The sequence below is a fragment of the Galleria mellonella genome, unplaced genomic scaffold (genome assembly GCF_026898425.1).
Source record: "Galleria mellonella isolate WM207_F2 unplaced genomic scaffold, CSIRO_AGI_GalMel_v1 utg116, whole genome shotgun sequence".
In the NCBI taxonomy this organism is placed as follows: Eukaryota; Metazoa; Arthropoda; class Insecta; order Lepidoptera; family Pyralidae; genus Galleria; species Galleria mellonella.
The window spans coordinates 3,214,608-3,242,441 of record NW_026441978.1 but is presented as its reverse complement, the minus strand read 5'-3'; the positions used below and the strand labels follow the sequence as shown (position 1 = coordinate 3,242,441).

At 33.6% G+C, this 27,834-nt stretch overlaps 2 protein-coding genes across 7 annotated transcripts; one reads left to right on the top strand and one right to left on the bottom strand.

Annotated features, from left to right (window-relative positions):
- Positions 1-112: 112 nt before the first annotated feature.
- Positions 113-15,985, bottom strand: LOC113522229 (short-chain specific acyl-CoA dehydrogenase, mitochondrial-like). Of its 5 annotated transcripts, none has more exons than XM_052894053.1 (9): positions 15,508-15,825; positions 14,874-15,043; positions 12,137-12,395; positions 10,108-10,269; positions 8,143-8,209; positions 7,620-7,771; positions 7,298-7,389; positions 5,765-5,964; positions 113-3,800 (listed from the first exon to the last, which is right to left on the bottom strand). In XM_052894053.1, exons 1-9 carry the CDS (start codon positions 15,545-15,547, stop codon positions 3,707-3,709), a joined length of 1,236 nt encoding a protein of 411 aa, XP_052750013.1. In that variant the 5' UTR covers positions 15,548-15,825; the 3' UTR covers positions 113-3,706. The 5 variants fall into 5 exon arrangements, with proteins under 5 accessions (XP_052750013.1, XP_052750017.1, XP_052750024.1 ...); XM_052894057.1 differs by having other exon boundaries at positions 7,620-7,759; positions 15,508-15,823; XM_052894064.1 differs by lacking the exons at positions 113-3,800; positions 15,508-15,825 and adding exons at positions 4,636-5,116; positions 15,873-15,985.
- Positions 15,986-16,098: 113 nt separating this feature from the next.
- On the top strand, positions 16,099-27,789 carry LOC113513921 (vacuolar protein sorting-associated protein 18 homolog). 2 transcript variants are annotated; one of them, XM_052894007.1, is made up of 10 exons: positions 16,099-16,710; positions 17,370-17,701; positions 18,150-18,197; positions 18,737-19,048; positions 19,356-20,578; positions 21,019-21,188; positions 22,050-22,201; positions 22,979-23,044; positions 23,795-23,960; positions 25,109-27,789. In XM_052894007.1, the coding sequence occupies exons 1-10, from the start codon at positions 16,452-16,454 to the stop codon at positions 25,342-25,344; spliced, it is 2,964 nt and encodes a 987-aa protein (XP_052749967.1). In that variant the 5' UTR covers positions 16,099-16,451; the 3' UTR covers positions 25,345-27,789. The 2 variants fall into 2 exon arrangements, with proteins under 2 accessions (XP_052749967.1, XP_052749973.1); XM_052894013.1 differs by lacking the exon at positions 18,150-18,197.
- The last annotated feature ends 45 nt before the right edge of the window (positions 27,790-27,834 follow it).

Here is a 27,834-nt window from a genome sequence, read left to right as displayed (position 1 = left end):
ATAAAATATGGAATGGAATAGATGAGGAAAATGAAGACATTCAGAGGCTCCTCAGGACAAGATACCTAAGGCCGAACGCCACTCCCTCTTACCACGCTAATCCGCATCTGACTTTTTATACAACTTAGAATGGCAAACAATCTGACGGCCCACCAGATAGAAAGAGGTAACCGTCGCCTATAGACATGAGCAGTACCATGGACATAACAGAGTATACTGTTTCGCCCATGATACCCCCCATGCGTTGCCATTCCTGAGGACTCAGGTGTTATTCCTCCGTACCCAGTAAATTCACGCCATATCTCACCCTTCAAACCGAAACACAGCCATGCAAACACAACCGCTTTACGGTTGAAACACGAATAGGACAGAGGTACCTAAGCAATCGACTTTTGTACAAAGTCTCCCTCTGGTCTCTCTCACTTTATCCATTACAATCATACAATCACTTGTAACAACTTTGATCTTTGTCTTGTTTATAATATAACTAAAATGTCAATAATTAAAGATTGTCTCACAAAAAAAAAAAAACTTGAATTGTGGCAAAACAAGTTATATTGATCTAAAAACTTAACAACTGAACCGATTTTGATAAAATTTCTACGGGATCAATCTTATGATCAAGGGGTGAGCAACTGCGTCCCTCTTAAAACATCTCCAAATACCTAACTGCCGTTATCGACCTGCCTGCAAAGTGTGGAAACTAGTCGCAAAACTTTCCTTATGGGTATTCAGAAGTGGAAAATTAACGGCTGAAACGAAAAGGAGTTACAAAAAATTACACAACACATTTACAAAAATAAATATTTTATTGTAATAATACAACAATGTGGAACATTCTTACATATTAAAATATACTCACAGAGAGTTGCATTAATTCGTGAAGTTACACTTTTTCATGGCGCCTATAAATAACAAAAGTATTAAAATATTCCAAAAATTACGTGCAATAGGTAAATCAAAATTACATTTTGAATCACAAAGTAAACGATTTTCTTAATAATTGCGTATCTAAAATTAAGTACCACGTAAAGCCATTGTAAAGAGTAATTACTTTTTTTTTCTAACCCGAATTATGTTAGAAAAATAGATGGTGACGTAGAAAGTCTTTACACTAGTGGGTGCACTTCACATCAGTTGTAAATCAACCGCCCTTTTTCATAAAAAAAAGTCTAACGTCTGACAAACCTATTTTAGTTATATATGTACACACACAAACACATCCACACACGCACACGCATGCACACGCTCACGCGCACGCATGCACGCACCAACGAACGCACACACACACATATATTATAGAGGTACATATTTTTTTGTTTACGCTAATTTCTCTATATGAAAGTGACGAAACCTTGCAATATTTAAAACAGGTTTGTAAGAAGTTTTAAATATTATGAATAAGAGGCAAAAATGGTATTAGCTAACGCCAAGCATTGCAAATTAAATCATATATATGTATACATATATTTTATTTTAAAATAACAAAACCAATTCAAATTAATTCTTCCTTCTTTATTCCAAACTATTCTATCTACGTGTACATACCTAGTATGTTATATCAATTATAAATAGTTTAAGTCGCTTTAAATTATTTATTATTTTAATTAAATATTTATGATATCGTGGCATTTATCAATTTAGCTAGCTAATAATAGTATCTCATATAAATATAATATATGTACATTAAATCAAATTAAAAAAAAAAACAATTTTAAAATTAAATTTAGAACATTGACTCGACGAATAATTAAATTCCAAAATTTATGATTAGATTCGAAATTATTAATAAAAAAATATATATTAAAATCAACTAAATAAGTTATGTACGAATAATCAATTGCTTTTTAATCGGCTCTTTGTTAATCGGCTTTCGGCTTACTAAAATTACGACGAGACGTTCAACGAACTCGTGTATTCGTGTGCTGTTATTGGATTTAAATTGTGTAATGAGCGATTATCATAAAAACAATAGTAATATATAATTAAAAAAAGGTTGTAACCTTTTAAAAATTCCTACCAATTTTGATAAAAACAAATTAAATCCACATTCAGTCTTGATAGTAGAGGCATTGACTTTTAGGTTTTTTTTTGATGGGTGAAAATGATATGGTAACCCCGCCTGCGCTAACGGGATACGCTGGCGGAGCACCAGTGAAGGGTGATAGATGAGAATGAAAACAGGCCAGTTAGCCCATCATGATGAATTCATCAGGAATTAACCATGATAGTTTCCAGGGGGAACCGCGAGGAAGTCGACCTGGTTGGGTATATTGTTAGCAATGGGATTCTTAGTCTCCGACGTTTAGGTTTCAAGATAATTCAACAAATCAGCAAATAGCAATTCACTAGCAGCAATCACGACTAGAAGAATCGAAAGGTCCCGCCAACACAAAGGAAGACATGGTAAAGCATGTAAAATAATAGTAAATTTCAAATAATAGCGTCTAAAACAATTACAAGTGAAATGTTGCTAATTTTTATGCCAGATATATTTTTAAACGTTTTTACTTTATTAATATGGCTGGGGATTTTTACGTCAGCAGATTGAATACATATTTTTGATATTAATTTTTTAATTATTATATAATCCGCCAATGAAAGTGTACTGCTAAGTTTAATATTACGATCTCAACGTGAGATGCCTATTAAATTTGGCTGTGTGTGATTTGTGTAAAAAGACAATTTTAACCTCTTGATAATGGGAAGAAAGGGATTGCCAGTAATGGGGGTTTAGCCTGATGGGGTTAGCCCTATTGCTAGATACACCCCCTGTCAGGTCAGGTCGACCTCCACGGGGTCTACATTGGAAGCCATTATTTTTAATTTCTGATGAATTCATCACAATGGGCCAAGTGATTTAACTTCATTCTTAGTAGCACCAGCGTAAAATTATGTAGATACCATTCCGTATTTGTAAATGGAAATAATTTTCAATCTTCAATTTTTGGATAGAGGGGAATGTCTAATAACAGCCTAAACGCTCTAATAAAATTAAAAAAAAAACTCATTCAAATTAAAAATACAAACATAGATAACATATAGTAATTCATCATTTAAATAACACACTTTCTATTGCTGATAGTTTCAGCATTTGATTAAGTAAAATTATTTATATATTAAAATTGAGCATAATTGTATGGTTTTTATACGAATATACAATTAAAATTCAATACAAGAAGAAATATAAATCTTAGCAAAATTACTAAAATAACAGTAGGTCCAGGTCATATAGTCTTAAGTGTGGCCAGACTAATAAAATTCCAATGTTAAGGGATATCTGGATTTAGTATGGCAACATACAAAGAATGTAAATATTAAAAAAAATACAAATAATGTTAACAGATACTATTGGTGTAGTAAACTAGATTAGTTCCGAGAATATTCGTTAGTCTGTGGTACAGTCACGTTAAGATGAAAAAAAAAAATATAAGAAACTAAATAAAAAAAAATCCAAATAATCTTCAATATTGATGTATAGAGCGCTATTTTTGGTGTTTTTAAATGCATACGACAGTTATATCTAGATGAAATTATGACAAATGGAAAAAGTTAAAAAAAGAAGAAATTTTTTTTTAAAGAAATTAGTTCCACAAATATCCCCAATATGGCAAGGTTTTTTTTTTTATTTTTCTGGCCAGAAATTGTTAAACACATAAAACTAGTCTGACTGTTTCTAAGTTCTACTGACCACCGGCGACACCCGTCAGAGGGCGTCATTCTCTTTCAACAGGAAGTGTCCAATCAGTCTTTTCTGTATGTCTGTAACTCCGCCGTATATCTGCGTTCCTCTTGCATCCCTGTTGATATGGAAATTATATTGTTATTAAATCTGGAGCTAATCGACTAGAAGGGTGGGTTTTGGTTTGAAGAATGGGATATGGCAGTGAATTTATTTATTTATTTAACTCTTTATTGCACCAAATACACAAAAATAAACAATGACATATAAACAATTCAAGTGAAATACATTAGCATGAAGTACGGATTAAAATATACATATAAAGGTACAAAAGGCGGTCTTATCGCTAGGGCAATCTCTTACAGACAACCTTTGGTTAAACGAGAACATATAGAATTATTTACAGGGTGTAGAGGCTCAGGAATGGCAACGCATAGGGGGTATCATGAGCGAAACAGTACACTCTGTAATGTCCATAGTACTGCTCATGTCTATAGGCGACGGTAACCACTTTCCATCAGGTGGGCCGTCAGCTTGTTTGCCATTCTAAGTTGCATAAAGTTTAATAATGTATTAAATAGTGTAAACTACATTATTGCGGCTGGCAAGACATAACCGTAGCGACTATGTGGCATAGGGGAAAACGGTTTAGTATGACGGGCAAAGCTGCAGTTTACATTAGTAGGGCCTCGATATTTGAATACCCAAAATTTACACGCTATTCGGATCTATGGAGTATTCGTATTACAGTATGTAGGTATATTGAAAGGTTTTTTTTTTTAATGAAACGATAATTTCTGTAATAGAATTAACAAAAAAAAAAAAAACTATTAAGTATTTAAATATTTTTTTTTATTTATTTAAGTATTTAACATATGAATTACACTTTTTTAAAAATAATCTGTTATATACTTTGGCGAGTGGTATTAAGTGACATAGAAAATACTTTATCGCTCAATTTACACAATAACAGTTTTTCTAGAATGGAAATATCTATTTTATCCGTCTATTCAAGGGGGAAAGGGATTGTTAGTAATGCGGACTATCAGTCTCATTGTTAGCAATATTTATTTTATTTATTTAATAAGGTTCACATACAACTTTTACATTTTACATGCAACTTAATAACACAAAAAATAATTTTGCCTAATGTAAAAATCTTTTATACGCGAACACCACATGCACTATTATAATATTTAATAAATCATTAACAATAACAGTAACAGTAAAATTATCTGAATAATAAGTAATTATGAACTTATGTCTAAGATTTTCCGCAATAAGCTATATCTGCTGTTGGTGGGTCCAAAATTGATGTCAATTTGATCGCTGTGAGCATTCAGAATCCTACACAATCTGGGTACAGGCGAGTTGGCTCCTAACACTGTTCTTCTTAACGGAGGACATAAAGGTGTTATCTGTTTCCGAGGTATTCTAGAGGGAACACGAAAGTTAAACAATTGAAGCATTTGTGGACAATCTATTATATGCGTCAGTATTTTAAAACCAAAAGAAATGTCAATAAAATCTCTGCGTTTTTCTAATGAGATGATATGAAAATGCTTCAGCTTGTCAATGTAAGAGGAGTTTTTTATTCCTTTATTATTTAGATACGAGAGGTGCCACAAAAATCTCTTTTGAATACGTTCAATACGTAAAACATGTGTACAATAATGTGGACGCCAGACTACACTACAGTACTCCAGTATACTGCGGACAAGACTATTATATAAAATAATTTTGGTTCGACTATTACGAAAATCTTTAGTGTTTCTTATAATAAATCCTAACATCATGCTAGCTTTTTTAACTACATTATCTATATGAGGCACGAAAGTTAATTTTGTATCAAAGGTCACTCCTAAGTCTTTTATGGTGTTCCTAGATTCAATTATTTCATTTTGAATATGGTAGCTGTAATTAATAATGTGCAATTTTCTAGAGAATTTCATATTAAAACACTTTTTAGTGTTTAAATTCATGCCATTTTGGAGACACCATTTATGTAGTGTATTCAATACAACCTATCAGGTCAGGGCAATAAACAAAATAAGTTTGGAAACCCTGGTGTAGTGTATATACCTGAAGTGTCGCTCGGCGTCATAGTCGGTGGAGAGCCCGCGGCCGCCCAGTATCTGGACGCAGTGGTCGGCGACGGCGGCCGCGTTCCTGCCGGCCACGTACTTGGCCATGGCGCTGTTCTTCGTGCTCACGTTGGTCGCCGCGCGGTACGTGAGCAGCCGGGCCGTCTCCACCAGTATCGACATGTCCGTCAGACGGTCCTGTTAGGTGCAATATTTTAAAATCATCAACATTATATCGGCAACTATCTGTCTACTGCCGAACATAGGCCTCCCCATAGACTGCCATAAGGAACGGTTCTAAGCCACCTACATCCACTGACTTCGTGCAATGCATTTGAGGTCGTCACTCCATCTGGGTGTGTGCGTCACTCCAGTGGAGGGTCGTCTTACACTGTGTTTGCCCGTATGGGGTCGCCACACAAGAACTTTTCTTCCATATCGCTTGTCGTTTCTTTAAGCTACTTGACTTGCCCATTGCCACTTCAGCTTGCTTGTGTTGGTCACTTTATTAATATTTTTAATTGATAGAAACTATAATCATATAGGGGAAATACTTGACTAGCTTCTAATGGATACATTCAAAAACTACACAACTGATTTTAGAAATTTTTTCGCCTAAAGAAAGCTACATTATCAGGGAGATACATATGCTATATATTATTTTTGAAAATTCTGTCTACCCGCGCAAAGCCGGGCCGGATCACTAGTTGTCAATAAAAAAGGATAAGTTTTTTTTTTCTTAGGACATTTAACGAACAAACTCAGTTTTTTTTAATTTAAATTCCATAATCAAAAATAAATTTAACTTCCACAATTAATCATTTAACCCTTAAATACCTGAAGTTTCAAATTTGGTACCGGGGTTATAAATCGCATTGGGCGCCTACAATTGATTTTATTTTAATATTTGGCTGTTTACATGTTACCAAATGTTTTTTTTTTTTTTTTTCAATACAAATATATAAAAATATCGTTTTGATTTTTTTCCTATTTTCCCCCATTAGTAAACACAGTAAAGGGTACACTTATATATTTTTTAATTTGATTTAAAAATCAAGCTTTTAAGGGTTAAAAAAAGACAAATAATTAGATATTAAAATGTACTTGTAATTGATTGTAGCGTTGTAACTCCTTTCTTTCTTATATAGTAATATTTTTTGTACACTTAACTTTTATTAGAAAAAAAAGTAACAGCTGTGTTTCTTGCCAGTATTTTTTAGCTAAAATTGCATTCCGAACTGGGTAGATTTATAAAAAAATTACTAAGTTTACTTGAATATTTTTTTTTTATTTTATGTTGTACTATAGAAAAATTTGCATTCTTTTTATGGACTGTAAGAAAACATGAAAAACAGTAATTATGCCAGATATAGAAAAATAGACATACTTAATCTATTTTTCTAAACTTGACACAATTAGTAAACAAACTTGGTCTTTTTAAAAGGTAAATATTTTTACTTCCTATGGGAATGGGACATAATGAGTTCCATGCAGTGGAACCTGCGGTAAACAACTAGTATAATATAATTACCTTAACCGAGGGCAATCTAGTCAGACTTTTTCCAAAAGCAACTCTTTCTTTAGCGTAGTTGATTGCTGTATCCAGAGCTGCTTGAGCAATACCTAAAATAGGGGGGAAAGGAATTGTTAGTAATAAGATCTAATAGCCCCATTGCTAGCATATACCCTCTCAGGTCGACCTCCACGCGGTTCCTCCTGGAAACCATCATGATTAATTCTTGTCGAATTCATCATGGTGATGAATGATGAATGCTTGTAATACTAGAGGCATAACGCGCGCACGATTGACCCTGAAGAAACCTCTTATACCGGTATAAACGAAATGCTCTCACCAACAGCATGAGCAGCGATCCCGATCCGGCCCTGGTCTAGTTGCTCCATGGCTATCCTGAACCCGTCCCCCGGCTCGCCGACCACATACGACTTTGGTATCCGCACGTCCTCCAAGGTCAGGTCGCAAGCCGTCACCGCCCTGTGACAAAGGCTTTATTCCTGTTTTGTAAGCTCCTTTTATTTCGTGAATTGTTTGTTTGGATTGTTAAAAGGAAAAATGTTTAGAGAATTAGGTGTGGATGAAAAAATTATGTGATTTTATATATGAAATGAATCGAAGCATTTGGTGTTCCATTGTTTCTGCCTACCCTAATGGGAGACAGGCGTGACAGATATGTATGGTATATATGCCAAGCACTTTTTAAATAATCAATCACAAATAAAAATTTAAAATTTCCCAATTATTTTTTAAAATTGACAGACAATTGCAACACTGCGACACTTCAGTCAAGCTAAATTCCTGAATGCTCTTCAGCAAGAAATAGAAAAGTAGAAGAATGAAGAATATTTAAAATAAAATACCTCACGCCGATTATCGGTTCCTTCTTGCCTCTAAATACTCCTTCCGCGTCTAGAGGCACCAGGAAACCTGAAATATTAAAATAAATATAAATAGGTTTTCCTTAGAGACTACAGCATGAGATTCTTCAAGAAGGGCGTTTTTTTATACAACTTAGAATGGCAAACAAGCTGACGGCCCACCTGATGGAAAGTGGTAACCGTCGCCTATAGACATGAGCAGTATAATAGACATAACAGAGTATACTGTTTCGCCCATGATACTCCCATGCGTTGCCATTCTTGAGGACTCAGGTGTTATTCCACTGTACCCTGTAAATTCACGGGTATTAAGGTATCTTAAAGGTCGACAACGCGATCGACATCCCTGGTGTCACAGGCGTTCATAGGCTACAGTAATCCAGTTTACCATCAGAGAGGCCGTACACGTGTTTGCCATCTTTATGGTATTAATAAAAAATGTGAAAGTGAGTTTGTTTATTTCAAGGCGCTTTAATGGCTTAAGCAATCACTATGAAATTTGGTATACATGTACTAGTCGTAGAATACTGACGGATCTATATATGTAATATTTCAAAAGGGATTGTACTAACCATCCCTTTCCCCCCAATACAAACTATTGTAAACCGATCCCAGTTATAACTTAATTATTAACTGTTATTCCATGAGTGCAGTATAAAATTGTCATTGGTAATAAATTGGATTTATGTTGATATTGGATTCAAGAGTAGATGAATGAATGATGAATGGTAAAAACTAGTAATACAATATTTATATTTTTCATCAATAAATTATCCACTATTATTAACAAGAATCATTTTAACAGATTTCTTATCATTGAAGAATATCACAGCAACCTTTTACTTAGTACTGCGTATATCAATATGGCCGCTGTTTGATTTTAGTCTGAAGGGCGACCTTATCAGTGGTAGGGCAAGATCTAAATTGGACGTGGGACGTGGGCTAATAACATCATTTATGTATTTCATTTTTTATACAGGTGGATAATATATATAGCAATATCTATATATTTTAGTTACAATATCTATGTATAGGTCCGATAATAAATATGTTAAAAGTCTATGTCCAAAAAATAATATTTGATAACAGACTTTTACCATATCAGAAAATAGATATCTGATCTGTTTGTAAAATATGTGCTGGTTCTTGTTATATATTTTTATAATTTATTAATTATATTAAATTATTTGTAAATAAAATTGCCGTCTGTTGATTTGATGTGTTATATGTATTTTTCTCAAACATGCTTGGAAATGTGAGCATTATTTTGACAAAGTAATATTGTGTTTTTGATTTTCGCGCATTGTTTGAGAAAAGTACTATACAAGCCTTGGCCACAACTAGGCATTGATGGACTCATGTATGTGTGCCTCGGCTACGCCTCGGCCCACATTTGCACTTTCGTCCATTAATGCCTCAGTTGCTGGCCACTGCAGTAATGTACTCTTTGTTCTATTTCAATTGTTTATCAATTTTCTTTTTTATAAAAAAAACTACAAAAAACTACAATTGTCAATATATGTAAAAAGGTTAATTTTGAACATGATCAATATGTGTGATATCATACTGAGTGATGACCTTTTTCCCGCCATCAGTGTATTGAGGAACCCAATATATAGATACCAGATTAGTATCTTTATTGTCCATGATTAATTCTTGGTACATTTGTGTTATTTTGTTGCAATAAATATATTCTTTATTGCACTTAAACAATACATACAACGATTAGTTTAACAACGTGTTAGCAAGGGAGGGCTTATCTGAAAGAGATTTCTTTCAGCCAACCCAGTGTAGTTAGAGAGAAAATAATTTGGGTAATTCAGTGCAGGAAAGATACCGGTAAAAATAATGTAAATACAACAAACAAACACAAATTGTGAATATATATATATATATATATATATATATATATATATATATATATATAAATAGTATGAGTATACTTACAAGCAATCCCCTTATGTTTAAGTTCGGGATCGAAAGTTGCGAACACAATAGTTGCAGAGCCCTCGATGGCGGAACTGACCCAACTCTTCTTCCCTCTGAGCACCCAGTAGTTACCATCTTCTCTCGCTTTCGTCTTAATACTGGCCACGTCACTTCCCGCACCTAAATATTCATTGCAAATAATCATTCTAAATATTATTCACCATCGGCAGGGAATCCATCCTCAAACCCTAGAACCAGGTGGAAGGATGGGCAGCAGCGTCCCACTTAAAATATCAACAAAAGCCAAACTGCGGTTGCCAAACCGCCTGCTAAGCGTGACAACTATTGGTAAAAGATGGGGGAGGCTATGTTCAGCACAGTGCGATTTCAGAGGAGCTTCCTCCAGCGATTACTCAGGTTGTGGAATGACCTTTCTGCCGAAGTTTTCTCTACACTACACCATGGAGTTCTTCAAAAAGGATGTATTATGGTTTCTTAAGGGTTGGTAACACGCGTGACATTCCTAGTGTTACAAGCGTCTATAGGCTACAGTAACCTCGTTTGCCATCAGACGAACCGTATACGCCAGTATTACAAAAAAATATAATGGGCAAAATAATTATTGTAGAAAATACATTGTATATTATATTATGCATAGTTTTTATAATGCTGTAATCGAACTTGCGACCGTTGGAAGCCAGAGGGAGACTTTGTACAAAAGTCGATTGCTTGGGTACCTCTGTCCCATTCGTGTTTCAACCGTGAAGCAGTTGTGTTTGCATAGCTGTGTTTCGGTTTGAAGGGTGGGATATGGCGTGAATTTACTAGGTACAGAGGAATAACACCTGACTCCTCAGGAATGGCAACGCATGGTATCATAGGCGAAACAGTATACTCTGTTATGTCCATGGTACTGCTCATGTCTATAGGCGACGGTTACCACTTTCCATCAGGTGGGCCGTCAGCTTGTTTGCCATTCTAAGTTGTATAAAAAAGCAGTATGTAACCACTACACCGCCGAGAACGCTTGATTACAGTTAAGCCGTGACGAAAGATAGCATATGTCAATGGGAGAATTAATTAAACAATTTAAAACTGATGATATAATAATCATAAATATATATATAACTATATTATTATACTGATAAACATTTGGCAGATATAATTTTTCCAATTGTCACAACTCTTTATCATTATCAAAACATTGTAAGAAATAGCAAAAGCTACGTACAGATATTTACTTATCAATAGAGATAAAAATGAACAGACACTTCATAAGTACAAGGGCATAGAAGTTAATACACCAGGGATCTCAAAATGGGCTCTATGGAATGTAACATCTACATTCAAATTTAAAATGGGGCTGCTCAAAACGAAATTTTTTTTTATACAACTTAGAATGGCAAACAAGCTGACGGCCCACCTGATGGAAAGTGGTAACCGTCGCCTATAGACATGAGCAGTACCATGGACATAACAGAGTATACTGTTTCCCCCAGGATACCCTCTTGCGTTGCCATTCCTGAGGACTCAGATGTTATTCCTCTGTTCCCTGTAAATTCACGCCATATCCCACCCTTTAAACCGAAACACAACTGCTTCACGGTTGAAACACGAATGGGACAGAGGTACCCAAGCAATCGACTTTTGTACAAAGTCTTCCTCTGTACAAATTCCAGAAATCCTAAACACTGCACTGGATAACAGTCCAAAAATTGGAAAAAAAATTCCTCTCTACTCCAGTCATATTTCCATCAGATGTTTTTTTTTTTCTTTAACTTGCGCAGACTTTTAAGATGAAGTAGTAATGTAATTTGAATATTGATTTTATAGAGCCTACCATCCATAACCTATTCTATTAACAAATAATAAATTTATAATGTTATAAATTAAATATATTCCTTTTTACAAAATTGACATTTCTTTATAATACTTTAGTTTGAAAATAAAAATAAAGAATAAATTTATGAAGATGTCACATACCATACTTGCTCATTAAAAATATAAAAAATACAGTAGTTGATAATAAAATCAAGTAATTACTTACCGGGTTCACTTAAGGAGAAGCAACCGATTGATCCTTTAGTGAAATCCCTCAAAAACTGCTCCTTCTGTTCTTGTGTCCCCTTCTCATTTACTAGATTGGCATATAAAAAGTTGTGTATTGATACGATCATGCCAGTGCTGGCGCAGCCTCGGGAGAGCTCCTCCACTGCGATTGCCAACGACAAGTAGTCCAGACCCAAACCTCCATATTCCTCATCGACATTAGCCCCCATAAGACCCAAGTCGGTTAATTTTTTAATCTAAAAAATAATCGCACATTTTGAGATCTAGAATTAAAAGAATGAAAGTATAAGGAACTGAGATATTTACTATTTTTTAACCTATTTCAAAAAAAAGAAGAAGGTTGATGGTATACAAAATAATAATAATAAAAAATATATTTAATTGATTTCAGAATTTTCAGGGCCAAATTAAAAGTACCCGTAACTGGCGAGCGTGTATGAAAAGATTGATGAATGTGGAAGAAGCGAAAGTGGTTTGTTTGAATCGAAGCATTTGGCGTTCCATTGTTTCTGCCTACCCTAATGGGAGATAGGTGTGACAGATATGTATGTATGTATGTATGATTTCAGAATTGTAGTATTTACTCAAGAACACACATGAATTATATAACTAAATTATTAAGATTTCCACAAAGTATTTTTATGAAAAACCAAAAATAAACATGTTAATTATATTAGTATTGACAAGTATGCAAATTTGCTTAGTCAAGTTTTTTTAGATAAAGAGACTGCCCCATCCCATGAATTTACTATGGGCCACAGACGGTAATATATGCCACAGATTATTACAATGCTGATTTGGTGGCTTTTTTACTGCTGTATATTAGACTTTGTTGCCTTAAATGAAACCCTGGGATAAATGAGGAGTGATGAAACACTGTATTAATATAGGGATTTACTTTTAATTACCCTAATCTGGTATCATATTTGCCATCAACTGTCCACTATTGAACATACGTCTCCCTTAAAAGGGGGGTTTTGCCAGTAATTGTCATGCTTGACAGGTGGATTGGCAACTGTAGTTAGGTTTTGGTGACAACTTAAAAGGGATGTTGCTGCTCATCCCTCAACTATTAAGCTCTCTTAGTACCTTTTATGAGGAAAGGGTAGTCCATTCTATGTCTTGAACACACGGCAATTTATAATATTAGTAGGGATAATCCACAGATACAGTTATTAATTTATATCACATTGTTTATCCATTCCAGAAGTAGGTATAAAAAATATATGTAATGATAACAAAATAAGAATATGAGTACTTTTCATCACATGACATTTAATGTGTCAATCATTTACAGAGGGAGACTTTGTACAAAAGTCGATTGCTTGGGTACCTCTGTCCCATTCGTGTTTCAACCGTGAAGCAGTTGTGTTTGCATGACTGTGTTTCGGTTTGAAGGGTGGGATATGGCGTGAATTTACTAGGTACAGAGGAATAACACCTGAGTCCTCAGGAATGGCAACGCATGGGGGGTATTATGGGCGAAACAGTATACTCTGTTATGTCCATGGTACTGCTCATGTTTATAGGTGATGGTTACCATTTTCCATCAGGTGGGCCGTCAGCTTGTTTACCATTCTAAGTTGTAAAAAAAAAAAAAACAGAGGGATAACCAAATACATAATGGTTTTATAAGCTATAATTTTTTCAAATAGAAAATAATTATTCATAAAAACATGACAGATGGATAGACAACTCATATTTGCCATTTTTATTAAAAAAAACTATCTCCTTTTGAGTAGGGAAATTCTTTATGTACTTATATTTAACTATTTGTAAAGAATATGTAGCTGTAATCTAAGCAGTGTAAATATATATAGAGAATTTGTTGATAATGTATTTAATGTTATCAATTATATAAACATACTAGCTTTTTCCTGCTACACCTTACATGCAGATTTCAGAAGGAAAAGTAATGGAATACTTCTAATTGTCATATCAAAATAAAATATACATTACATCTTTAGGAATACAATAGTGACAAGTGCATTTTTTTTTGATTGTTTAAAATGGTATGGTAACCCCGTCTGCGCTAACGGGATACACTGACGGAGAACCAGTGAAAGTTGATAGATGAGAATGAAAACAGGTCAGTTTGCCCATCATGATGAATTCATCAGGAAATAACCATGATAGTTTCCAGGGAGAACCGCGAGGAGGTCGACCTGGTTGGGTATATTGCTAGCAATAGGATTCTCAGTCTCCATTACTAACAATCCTTTCCCCCCAACAAGTACATTTAACTTGGTGTAGTAATTTTTGCATGATATTAGAATAAAAATACAGACGAAAGATTTAGACACCTTACATCAATTTGTTTAAATTATCTTCCATGTACAGACACTGTCCAGTTACAATTTTATTACATTAGTAAGACTAGTAACATGATAATTGTTCATATTTCTACATGTTTGTATCAATTAGATATTACAGAGAAGAATGTAAGGTTTTGCTTATATTTATGCTATTCCATAATAAAAACTCAAAGGATACAAGTGGTACCAATTTTAATAACTAGAAACTTTAAAAATTTATAAGAAGCTTAGAATTGTAGAGAATATAATTTTAGAATGCATTTTTTTAACCCACTGGCCAGTATCATTGTAATACACAAACATGCTCATCTTAAGGGGAGAGACCCATATCCAGCAATAAGACATTACAGTCATGACAATGATGTTGATATTTTTAAGATAAATATACATATAACATACCTCATCAAATGGAAATCTACCAGCTAAATCCAGTTTTGATGCATTTGGTTTGAGATTATTTTTGCTGAAATTCCTACATAAATCTTGGATATATTGTTGTTGGTCAGTCAGCTTGGTGGTGAATGCTCGGCATTGTGAGGCAGTTGCCTTTACTCCTTGCAATGTGTAAACTAAAAAAAATAATCATTAAAACAAAATAAAAAAATACTCACTAATGCTCTTGTTTTATTAAGATTTATTGTGCCCGCACTAGTGCCCCCAATGTTTTAAGATTTACTAAGAGGAGTCAGTGTTCAGTACCATGATTACAAAGGGCAGGGGCATTCATATTTTTGCAATGGGACTTTTATGTTCATAGCTATACACCAGTAGTAACAAATAATAATAATGTTTCATGTCTTTACTATAAATAGTCTTTGTTTATTGCTTAGACCTGTATTTACATATTCAAATATAATGTTTGGTATCTTGAACATTTAAAAAATTTTTGAGTTTAGACTTGTTTTTAGAAACTTTTATACAAATTGGTAATTTTCATTTGGTTTTTCTTTAAACACTTAATATTACATTTCAATTTTAAAAACAGTTACTTAATTTTTTGATTAATAATAAAATGGCATTAACTATTACTTACAACATAGTTTGGTTGATTGTATTAGAGCGCTTGTTGCCATGATGAAGAGTTAGTGACTTGACTGAGAGTGTGTGTACGGCGCTTAAGAACGCAGACAAAAAATTACACGACAACAAATGCGATAGTAATAAAATGATAATGATAATACTACGTCAGACGAAACTAGTTTTTTTAAAACTTTACTTCACCGCAAACGATGCATCGATATGAAAAATGAGACTTTTTAAAACCTATTTATTTATAATAATGATTCAGCTTATTAAAAGTCGCATATATGTATAATATTTAAAAAAAATAAAAATTAAATTAAATTGAAAATTATTCCTTTCGTGTAGTAGATAAACACAGGAACATTAGGTACTTACTGATTTTATTCTGCTGTATAAATTAAAACTCCAACGCCTTGTAATAAGGTATATAATGAAATGAAAAACATTAGCATTAGGACATAGCAAAAATGTCTACTTAGGTACCTACCCACCTTGAACTTGTAGTTGAATTGATTGACAGTGACAGTCGCTGTCAGATTTCTAGAAGTTCGTAAACGGTCAACTTTGTGTTACCATAGCCATCCATTGACTAATTATCACAGATCACAGAGACTATGGTGATTATTGAAGTTAAATAGTTATAAGAACAAAAATAAAACAATTGTTTGTTCTACATATTTCCTATATAATTTTATATCATTTCGGAAATATTTAGTCGTCGACGGTTATAAAAAAAACTTCAATAAGAATATATTATAACATGTTAATAACTTGAAATGAGGATTCAAAGTTTGTGACAGTGTGTTGTGTTATTGTGCAGTATTTTTAATAATACATGCAAACGAGTGTTGAATAAGTGTAAAAATTATTTCGTATGAATGATATTTTCGTAATTCAACTTTAATTTTGTTTGCGTATTCTGTAAATTAACGTCAAATTCGGCGAGTTGTGAAGATGACTTCGATTTTCGATCAGTACGAGCAGGCTTCTCAGGTCTCCCAACGGGCCCAACCAGTGCCTGAGCCCATGACATCGTCAGGGTATATAAACATGCAGTTAGACGACAATACGCCTATGTTTTCGAAGCAGAAGATGAACTTTAGTCCATCGGATGTGATAACTCATGTTGCTGTTGCCAGTGACTACCTAGTGCTTGCCATGGCTAATGGGAATCTATTTAGAATGGATTTAAAGAATCCCAAGGAACATGAAGGTTAGTTGAAGATGTAATAATTATAATAGATACAAGTATACTATTTCTAAGCATGAGTCACTGTAGGCTGTTAATATGTGATGTATTGTTTTTATTTATTTATTTTAACTTTAATGCACAGTGTAAATATATGCATATTCAGTGGATTTAACACTAAATGGTGTTCTCTATCAGTCAGTTATTGCTTGGAAATCCTTGTGATTTTTTTTTTTTTATATTTTGGATTGGAAAAACACGCAATCATAAAGCATGCAATGTAAAAATCTATGCATAATAATGTATTATTAGTTTCCCTAATAAATCATAAGGATAACAAGATAGGCAAGGTTAGATACTGCTGCTCTAGGCAAATAATAAATGAAAAAGTTAAAATAAATTTATGGTATCATAAACATCTCCTGAAATAGAATTTCATATGCTTAGTCATTCATGGTAGACATGATAATCATTGTTGTATTTAATGTTTTTTTCAGGTTCATTAAAAAAGGGCATATGTATTCTTAGAAGTGTCTTTGCTTATAGCTGAAAACTCCATTTTTGAAGTTTTCAGCTATGAGCAATGTGCTTTAGGCTCTCCTTATACATTTTTGCTCACAGTTGTTAATTTGGTGCTTAGTTTTAACCTATATAATAACGTTCCACTATTTAAACATTTTCAGAAGTCAAATATTCAAAATTTGTACAACCAAACACAAAGTTGACAGGAATATTTCTTGATCCACTCGGCTATCATCTTCTCATGGCATTCGCTCCAAGAACCAAAGATGGTGATCCCGAGCTTGTTTATCTCCACCGAAAGAGCTCCAAGCTGAAATCTGTTAGCAAATCCCGAAACTATGAGGTCACCGAAGTCGGTTGGAATTATGAAAATACATCAGATATTACAACTGGACCTATATTGTTGGGTACCTCACATGGACATATTTTGGAGACAGAGCTGGAGGTTGATAATGACAAAAGATTTACAGCAAACCAACAGTATTGGAGACAGGTAAATATATTCAATTACAGTATTTATTTTATTAGAGTGGATACAGGTGGCTTAGGAGCATTCCTTATAGCAGTCTATGGGGGAGGCGTATGTTCAGCCATGGACAAATAATGGCTGGTATGAATTTGAATGAATTTTTTTAACAACTAAAAATATAATATTTTAGCATGTTCTTGTTTATAAGTAGCATTCTAATTTTAAATTAAACATGGACTTAGAAGTATGATTATAGAGAAGCCTCCTAATAAGCAAGTGGCTATTAATAAATTAATTGAAAAAATACAAGACATAACATGGCAGTAATAGATTTATTAATAGATTTCTTTGATACTTTTCTAGGGTGGCTGAACAAAGAAAAGTAGCTAATCAAAAATTTACTATTTGATTTGTAATATGTACTTTTTCAGTGTAAACTCTTCTCTTATTTATGTTTTTAATTTCTAACAAGCTGCCCAATTATCTGCCTCTATATGGAAGCAAGGAAATTGATGGATTGGTAAACTTAATCATATTGTGATTATTGCTTAAATTTTGTGTTGTCAGCTTCTGTTTATGTTATATAGCTTTTACATATTATTTTTAAATGTATTTTCTTGTATGTTAATTGTTTAACAAGCAAGCAAATGAAAATATATTTATGAAATCTGCAAGTTTTGTATGTTGTTTCCTATATAGATAGATAGATAATTTATTTGCATTACTTTATATATAACTAGTCTTTACATGCAATTTTGTCTTTACTTTTAACTTTTTTAAATCTCACAATAAGACATTCTCTATTAGGTTGGCACAGTCACCCAGGTATATTGAAGTCTCAAACAAAAATTAGAATTAAAAAAAAAATCTTTGTGACCCGCATATGTTGGTTTACCCAGATAAAAAGTAGTCTATGTCCTTTTCTATTCTAAATAATATTTGTCTTCCAAGTTTCAAGCTTATTAGTTGAGCTGTTAGGATGCTGGGAGGTAACAAACAAACTCAGTTTTACCTTAACTTTTTTAATATTAGTAAGAATTTTTCCTTTGACAATTACAGATCTTTGACATTGGCCAAGGGGCAGATATGCCAATAACTGGCATACAATTTCACAGGGTTGTCAACAGCAATAAATACTTTATATTTATCACAACACCGACCCGATTGTACCAGTTTATTGGACACGCTATATCAACAGATGGGAAGCCCAGTCTTCAGTCCATCTTCTATCAATATCTCACCATGCCCGATACTGGATTTCAAGAGATTCCATCAACTTTAAAATATTCCAAACTTCAGTTCTTCTTCGATAAATATGATGTGCCGAAAACATTTGCGTGGTTAACTGAACCGGGCATATTTTATGGGCAGGTTTGTGTTTTATTATTGATTTTAAAATTATTTGTCCAGGTAAATTTGTAGTGATAAAATTTAAGTTTATATGGCTGATAATGTAGTGTATGTTATTCTAAATGAATGATTTAAAACTCAATATACAAAAGGGAAAAATCTTTTTGAAAACAAGGCTACAATCCAGCCAATGGGTAGTTTTAAATTATGTATTTCTTATGATTTCGAGGATATATGCAATGGATATAAATGAAAGGACAGAAAAAATTGTACTTTGTTATACTGATTTGAAGAGTTAGACACTTTATATAGTTATTTTTTATTGCAGTTGGACCCAACATCTCAACAAAACTCCAACTCTTTATTTACGCAAGGTGAACTAATAAACTTCCCACCCGAATCTGATTCCAAAGAGAAGGCGCCGCTTTGTTTCGTATTAACAGAATTTCACGCCCTATTGATGTACTCGGACAAAGTGAAAGCAGTGTCACTATTAAATCAAGAATGTGTATACGAGGACAGATATTCAGAAGCGCATGGAAAGCTCAAAAGTGTAATAAAAGATCTCAAAAGGAGAACCATCTGGGCAGTGACAGATAAATCTGTGTTCAGATACAAAGTTGTCAGGGAAGAAAGAAATGTGTGGAGGATATATGCAAATAAAGAACAATTCCATTTAGCTAAAGAGTACTGCCAACAGAATCCAGCTCACTTAGACATAATAAACGTGAAAGAAGCCGAGCTATTGTTCTCTAAAGGTGATTATGAAGCAAGTGCGAAGATCTACGCAGAAACGCTAAGCAGTTTCGAGACTATATGCCTAAAGTTTTTGGAGGTGGAACAGGTGAACGCACTGAAGACGTACCTAAGCCGGCGATTAGAGGCTCTGAAGGACGATGATAACACACTGATATCTATGATTGTTATTTGGATGACGGAACTGTACCTTTCGCAGCTGGGTGTGCTCAGGCGTACTGGAAAAGATAATACGGACGAGTACAATCAAATCCAGAGTGACTTCGAAGTTTTCCTACTCAATCCGAAGGTGTCCAGGTGTATGCAGCATGTCAAAGCCGTTATATACGATTTGATGTCTTCACACGGGGACAAGCAGAATTTGATAAAGTTAACACTGATAAACGAAGATTACGAGAACGTGGTCGCACAGAATATTTATAAGAAATCATATCTGGAAGCGCTGAATACGTTGAAGGAGTTACGGAAACCGGATCTGTTCTATCAGTTTGCTCCTGTATTAATGGAGGAAGATCCTAAGCATACAGTAAATGCATTAATCTCACAGGGCCAGAAGTTGAGTCCTTCGAAGCTACTGCCTGCTTTTCTCTCTTGTGAAAATGACGAAGCTCATGTTTCGGAGATTATTAGGTACTTGGAATTCATGCTGCAAAATTTTAATGTGAAAGATAAGGCTATACACAATTATTTGTTGACTCTGTACTCTGAGTATGATCAGGCCGCCCTCATGAGGTATTTGGAGCGCCAGGGACAAGACATTGTGCTTGTTAATTATGACGTTCATTATGCTTTACGGTAAGTATATATATTGCCATTATTTGTAACTAGCATTTCGTTTCGACTTTGTATGGATAAAAAATAAATTATTATTTTATATTAGCTTTAATATATAAATTTTGGATACCTTAAGTTACATTAATGTGATATTTGTAAGGATTTCTTATTTTTTTTTTTTTTTATTATTAATATTATGCCTATATTTCTAGCTAATAATGTAGCTTTTTATAAGTGAAAGAATTTTTAAAATTGGTTGAATAGTTGTTGAGTTTATCCATTACAAATTTACTCTTTATTGTATAAATAAAATATAGATAAATACTATAATAGTGGTTTGTGTATTCATTTATGACTGGAGATTTAATCTTTAAGCTTAATCAAAAGACGTATAAATAATGTATATTGTATCTTACATAAATACATTTTTATTTCTTCTACATGTTATTTAATCATTTTAGACTATGTCGCGAGAAGAATCTCTCCGAAGCTTGTGTGAAGTTGTCTGCATTGCTAGGACTATGGGAGTCTGCTGTTGAGCTGGCTTTAGAAGTGAACCTAAATCTCGCCAAGAGCATCGCCAACCTTCCGGAAGAAGTGGAAATGCAGAGAAAGATGTGGCTGAATATTGGTAACTATTGGAATAGGTATATTTTAAACAGTTTATAAGTTATTAGACTCTAACATCTGGGAGTTTGAAGAAGCCATGGGCTGGCCATATAACTCAAATACGAATGCCGATGGAGTAATTTGGCTAATTTTATCAAATGGTAACCCTAAGGCTTATAGTGATGTGGTTTTTTGACTAGATGGAGTAACAATCTCAAATATGTTGCCTTCTATGGAGAGGCGTACCTATTTGCATTAGGGTAAATTTAATTTGATAGAGTGAGAATTTTAATCATCTTCTACAGAGAGACTACTTTTAGTTCGCTAAATCAGTGAAATTTGAAATTATAATAATAATATTATTCAAGAAATCCAGAATTTGTCACTAAGTATGTAATAAACTGTTTTATAGTTTGATTTTTATGTTTTTTTTTATTGTTCTTTTCCTAGAAAGTATAAAATTTTCTTTGTTAGTGATTCACAATATTTTTGAAAAATGAACACTATAAAAGAATAAAGAATATTAATAATAATCTAGTATATTAATATTTATTTCTTTTCAATTTTTTTTAAATATACCGTAGGAATGAAGTTTATTTATCTATTAATATCAGTTGCATCAACTAAAAATATTCTATAAGGGTTTTAATTGAACACTTATTCCTTTTTATTTTATTTTATTGGCACATAAAACAGATCACAACCATAAAAAAACTTAAATAATAGTTACAATTGTGATTCGGCTAGGTTATAATCCAATTACATTATGTGCACAGCTTAAGTAGTTCATGAAAAGCAAACACATAAAATATAGAAAATACTTAAAATGTTATATAAATATATAAAAGATAAAACTATATATATAAAAAAAAAACTTTTACAGCGGAACATGTAATTACTAAAAACCAAGATCTGAAAGAGGCGATGAGCTTCCTCGAAGAATGCCCACTAATCAAGATAGAAGATATCCTGCCATTTTTCAGCGACGTGGTCACCATCGACCACTTCAGGGAGCCCATATGTCAGTCACTACAGGTAAGTACTGTGGATAGTAAGTACAGCTTACAAATTTTCTCACTGAAGCTATTTTCTTGCTAGATATATATGGTATAGATTGTCCACGATAATATGGCACGCGACATGCACCATCTAAATCCCAAGCATTATAAATTTTGTGAGTAAAAATATAGGGTTTTGGCCAAGGAATACCTGGTTCTAGCTGGACTGCTACTAAAGTTGTTTCCTCACAAACACAAATGGAGCACCACATCGCAACTGTGACTCGTTGCCAAGTAGGCGTATGTGTTTACTGGGAACGCCTTATCCACAGCAAGGGAACTACAGATATCTTAAACCGTGGGTTATTGCAAAGGTAATACATAAGATGTAAAAAATTATAGTATAAAGCAGGGGGAAGTACAAAAGATCCCGATGGGTCGACTTGCAATGGCTTAGCTGACCCATACGTGAATAAAAGATGAGAGCACCACATCTGTTGTTACCAGAGGGATACTTTGTACAAAAGTCGATTGCTTGGGTACCTCTGTCCTGTATACTCTGTTATGTCCATGCTACTGCTCATGTCTATGAGCGACGGTTACCACTTTCCATCAGGTGGACCGTCAACTTGTTTGCCATTCTAAGTTGTATAAAAAAAAATCTGTATATAGTCACACACATTAAAGTAGAAATCTGGAGGGTGGTGCCATGTCAACGTAGACAATCTATAATCAGAATAGGCCTCTATCCTTGTACATATTTGTTCATGTGACATACAATTTATACTGTTATGAATATGCTTTCTTTTTCTAGGAGTATAATATGCAGATAGAAGAATTAAAAGCTGAAATGGAGGAAGCTACTCGTTCTGCTGAATATGTAAGTGTTTTACATTTCTATGTGTTTATTTTTGAACCATTCATATGTATAAGTGGACAACTACTGGCAAAACTCCCCTTCTGGGGAAGTCTTATGTTCAGCAGTGGACAGTTAACGGCTGATGACTCTTACTTTACTAAACCGACTACTAGATATTCGACTGAGCAGTTAAAAATATCGAATGATTTGAAAACCATTCGAATAATCCGAATGTTCAATTTTCTATATTCAAAAATAAATGAAGTATTAAATTTTTAATAAGTAATTAATATTATGTATATCGGAACGTAGTTGACTTTTTTTTTGTTGTCACTCGTTATCATTTATTCTTAATGTATTGGTCTATTTAGTTTATAGCCTGCCATGTGGTCCCGGCATAGAATAGGCCACCCCTTCCTTTCCCGTGGGTGTCGTAAGAGTCGAATAAGGGAGGGCGAGGGATGGACAGCAGCGGCCCTTTAAAACATCTATAAAGCCTAACTGTGGCTGTCAATCCGCCTGCCAAGCGTGGCAACTACTGGCAAAAATCCCAAGGGGGAGGCTTATGATCATCAGTGGGCATTTAAAGGCTGATATGATGATGATGATGTTGTAGAGTATAAGGGAAAGGACTTTCAGTAAATTTGTTAAGTCATTCGTATATGCGGTCGCAAGATTACTTAATTTTTTGGCTTTTTCGTGGATCGTGACATAAAAAAAAGGTTGAGAACAAATGATTGAGACTAAATATTAATGTTTGCTTGTGTTCAGGTACGTTCGGAGATCCAGTCGTTCCGCGGTCGCAGCGCGCTGGTGTCCGCAACGGACGTATGCAGCTTGTGTGATATCGCGCTGCTGCTGCGCCCCTTCTACCTTTTCCCCTGCTCGCACAAGTTTCACAGTGACTGTCTGCTGCATGAGATACAGCCTATACTGGGTAATTTGTTTTAATATTAATACTTAGAGGAGGGGGGGGGGGGAGAAACGGATTGTTAGGAATAGTGATTAGCAATCTCATTGCTAACAATAAACTTCATTAGGTTCACTTCCACGCTGTTCTCCTTGGAAACCGTCGTGGTTAATACCAAATGAATTTGTCAGATCTGCTTTCATTCTCATCTATCAACTGTCACTGATGCCCCGCCAGCGTATATCGATATCGCAGGCAGGGTCACTATTTCATTATCATATATAAAACATTGGCGGTTGCACAGAACTAATTATATTTCAAAATGTAAAAATAATCAGAATGTATTTATTCATATTTCCACAAAAATCTTTTCGAGCTTATATTTGTGTACGTGATGAGAAAGGATGAGGAGCATGTTTTAAAAAAGGTATTAAAAATTAATGTAACTGGCTACAAGGCAAAGAAGACTACGAGACGACTAAAAAGACGTAGTTGGGCTCTATAAAAGATGATAATATATGGGGAGTGAATGCGGAAATGGCTGCGAATAGAGAAGAATGGAAGAGAAAAACATATTACGCCGACCCCAAATAAAAACTGGGATAAGGATAGGAATGGTGACACTACCATACTTTACTGTTTTGTCTCTTTTATCAATCTATATATTTTTTATTTAATCTAGAACTTATTATACAAGCTCAGCATAGTTTTAGACTACATGACGCTGTGTAGTATGTCTAATAATATATATATACTAGCTGACTCGGCAAACGTTGTTTCACCATATACATTATTTCTAGAACTATACATGAAAATTTCTCGTACTACAATTACTATATTCGATCGCCATCTTGCAACCCTATTGCGGAATATAAAAATCGCAATAAAAAAACAGGGATTGATAGTAAAACGGTGAAATATTGAAGTTGTGTGTATTTTTCAATGCTAAATTATAATAATATAAAAATAAAAAATTTCAAAAAAATAAAAAAAAAATTTGGTGTGAGTCACTTTTATCGTTGAGGGGTATGAAAAATAGATGTTGGCCGATTTCAGACCTACCCAATATGCACACAAAATTTCATAATAATCGGTAAAGCCGTTTCGGAGGAGTTTGGTAACAAACACCGTGACACGAGAATTTTATATATTAGATTTATTTTTTAATGCTACAGGTCAGGCTCGTCGTAAAAAACTACAAGATCTCCAACGCAAGTTAAGTGTAATGTCCAACATCGAGCTGCAGACGCGGACTTCTAGCGGTCTACCACTCAGGGAACTGATCAAGAACGAGATTGACGATATAGTGGCCAGCGAGTGCGTGTTCTGCGGTGAATACATGATCGCGTGCATCGACAAACCATTCATATCGGACGAAGACTGGGACAGAGTTATGAAGGAATGGGAGTGAATGGTTTGACACTTTGTTTTTTTTTTTTAATTCTTGATTGTACACACCAGTTATAAGAATATGACACGAGGTAATTAATTGTGCAAAGAAGAGTTGAACTCTAAGTTTTTCTCCAGCAAACCCAAAGTGGAAAGAAGCATCGATGTCAGCGGGTAGAGCGGTGTACAATATTGTGACAATTTTTAAACAAACTAGACAAAATGAAATTACATTATATTTAATCGTATAAATACACATATACATAAATATATACCTACATCTATGCGTATAATTATCATTTTCTTTATCTGTACTACTATATTGTATAAAAGGGAAGGATTTGTTTTTAATGGATAAAATCAAAAATACTCAACCGTTATTTAAATTTTTTCATCTATAGTGAAGTGTTATCAGTGAATAACATGCTAAATAGAATTTTTGAAATTAATATTATGCTAAGCCGGGCCGGATCATTAGTTGTTCATAATGAGGGCCGAATTATCTAATAGGCTGTGTAAGCAACTGCCTAGAAGCCTCCCATCGATTAAGGGCCCCGTACCCTGACATATTTTTATTAAGAAAATTTCTTTAAGTGATTTTTACATTTGAGGATTGACAAACTCGAGAAAATATTACTGCTTTGTTTTGACTTGGTAATATATAAAAAAAAAACAGGATATTTTGTATTAATTTAAAATAACATAATGGTGTTTTTTTTTTCTAAACGATTGTCCCAATGCACGCTGATTAACCATGCCGAGGCAATCCCCGACATGGTTAATTTGTTCCTAATTGAGGACGTAGTCTGGAATTGTCACGCTTACTTTTCTATATGTTCTATATTAATAAATGAAAAGATATATTTATTACAATTTGAAGATTAAGTAGTCATTATGATATTTTTCTCAAACATGCTTGGAAATGTGAGCACTATTTTGACAATCTTCTTCGAGATAAATCAAAATTGCCGTACTGGCCAGATACAGGCAGGCGGTGGCCGGGAAAGGTTGTATGAAAATCCATATCTGTCGTGTTTTGCGACTAGATAAATTACTATGTAAACTCATATCTGTCCTGTAATTTAAAAATGGAATGACCTTTTACTTCGAAACATGGCTACCAAGGAGGTAACTAATAAAAGGTTTTTATATTTAAATTTCGAATTGGCTTACAAATAGAAAGCTGTTCATTGAAAAAAAAAAACAAAGGAACATTATGGCGCGTGAAAAAATATTATTGTTCGTTATTCGTCATTGAACTTAAAAAGTAAAATTGTGTTTTTGATTTCCGTGCATTGTTTAAAAAATTACTATACAAGCCTTGGCCACAACTAGGCATTGATGGACTCACGTATGTGTGCCTCAGCCCATATTTGCATCTGCGTCCATCAATGCCTCAGTTGCTGGCCACTGCAGTAATGTACTATTGTATTATATTAATTGTTTTTTAGTTTATATTTTCGACTGACTTCAAAAAGGAGGTTCTTAATTCGATTATATTTATGTTTATTACCTCATAACTCTTGTCAGTTGTAAACTGATTTCGAAAGTCTTTTTATCTGAAAGAACTACAGATGATTATATTTAATATGTATACTTACAGATTTTTCTCATAGATATTTTATCAAAATCGGTTCAGTTCTAGTTTTTAAATCCGAACTGGTTTTGTTACAATTTAAGTCGGTTTTTTTTTGAAACACAATCTTAATAAATGTCCTCTTTAGTAACCTAATTTAAAAATAATACCCCGCATATTCGCGAATGGGGATTTAATAAAATAATAAAAATAAAAAAAAAAATATATCTCTTTTGTTTAGCAATTTAGAACAAAAATTAGTGAGAAAATATTGTTTTTGCTTTATACCATAGATATATTGATAAAAAAATATGTGTATTTTTGTATTGCCTGTCATTGTTAAATGTGTAGTTAATAAGTACATTACTGTATTAGTTGCTTCCTGTGATCATTTATATAACTATCCATATTTAGTATTAGATTTTATAATTTAACTAAATGTAAATAATGTTATCATATTTAATCTGTATATACTCGAAATAAATATTGGCTCAAATCAACAATTTGTATTTATTTTTATTTAAAAATAAACTAGCATTAGCCTGCGACTACGTACGCGTAGTACAAGTGGCAAAAACAATAGAATGGGTCATTTCTAGATGTAACATTTTTAAGTTCGACCTTCAGCATAATTGGAAAATATTACTTAATTGTATGCAGTAATATATATGTAATGCTGAATTGGACAAAAGTAATATAGTGAAATTATTGTTTTAGCCCCTATTGCTCTTACTTCTATGTTTTAATTATAACCTGCTAAGTTTCTTAAATGTCTTCTATGTATCGAAGTCTATGTGTATGTATAACCTTACTTCTTCCTATCCTTATCCCAATTATTATTTGAGCTCGACATATATGTATGTCCTTATAATATTATAAACGTGAAAACGAGTTTGTTTATTATTTTATTACTACCTTAATGATTTAACAAATTTC

Excerpts from the sequence above, each read along its gene's own strand:
- LOC113522229 (XM_052894041.1), bottom strand. The coding sequence starts at position 15,547 with ATGGCAACAAGCGCTCTAATACAATCAACCAAACTATGTT. Across the intron at positions 7,390-7,619 it reads GATCGCTGCTCATGCTGTTG|GTATTGCTCAAGCAGCTCTG; the intron begins GTGAGAGCATTT and ends CCCCTATTTTAG. Across the intron at positions 5,117-5,764 it reads GACGCCGAGCGACACTTCAG|AATACCTCGGAAACAGATAA; the intron begins GTATATACACTA and ends TGTTCCCTCTAG.
- LOC113513921 (XM_052894007.1), top strand. The coding sequence starts at position 16,452 with ATGACTTCGATTTTCGATCAGTACGAGCAGGCTTCTCAGGTCTCCCAA. Across the intron at positions 17,702-18,149 it reads ACCAACAGTATTGGAGACAG|CTGCCCAATTATCTGCCTCT; the intron begins GTAAATATATTC and ends ATTTCTAACAAG. Across the intron at positions 19,049-19,355 it reads CGGGCATATTTTATGGGCAG|TTGGACCCAACATCTCAACA; the intron begins GTTTGTGTTTTA and ends TTTTTATTGCAG.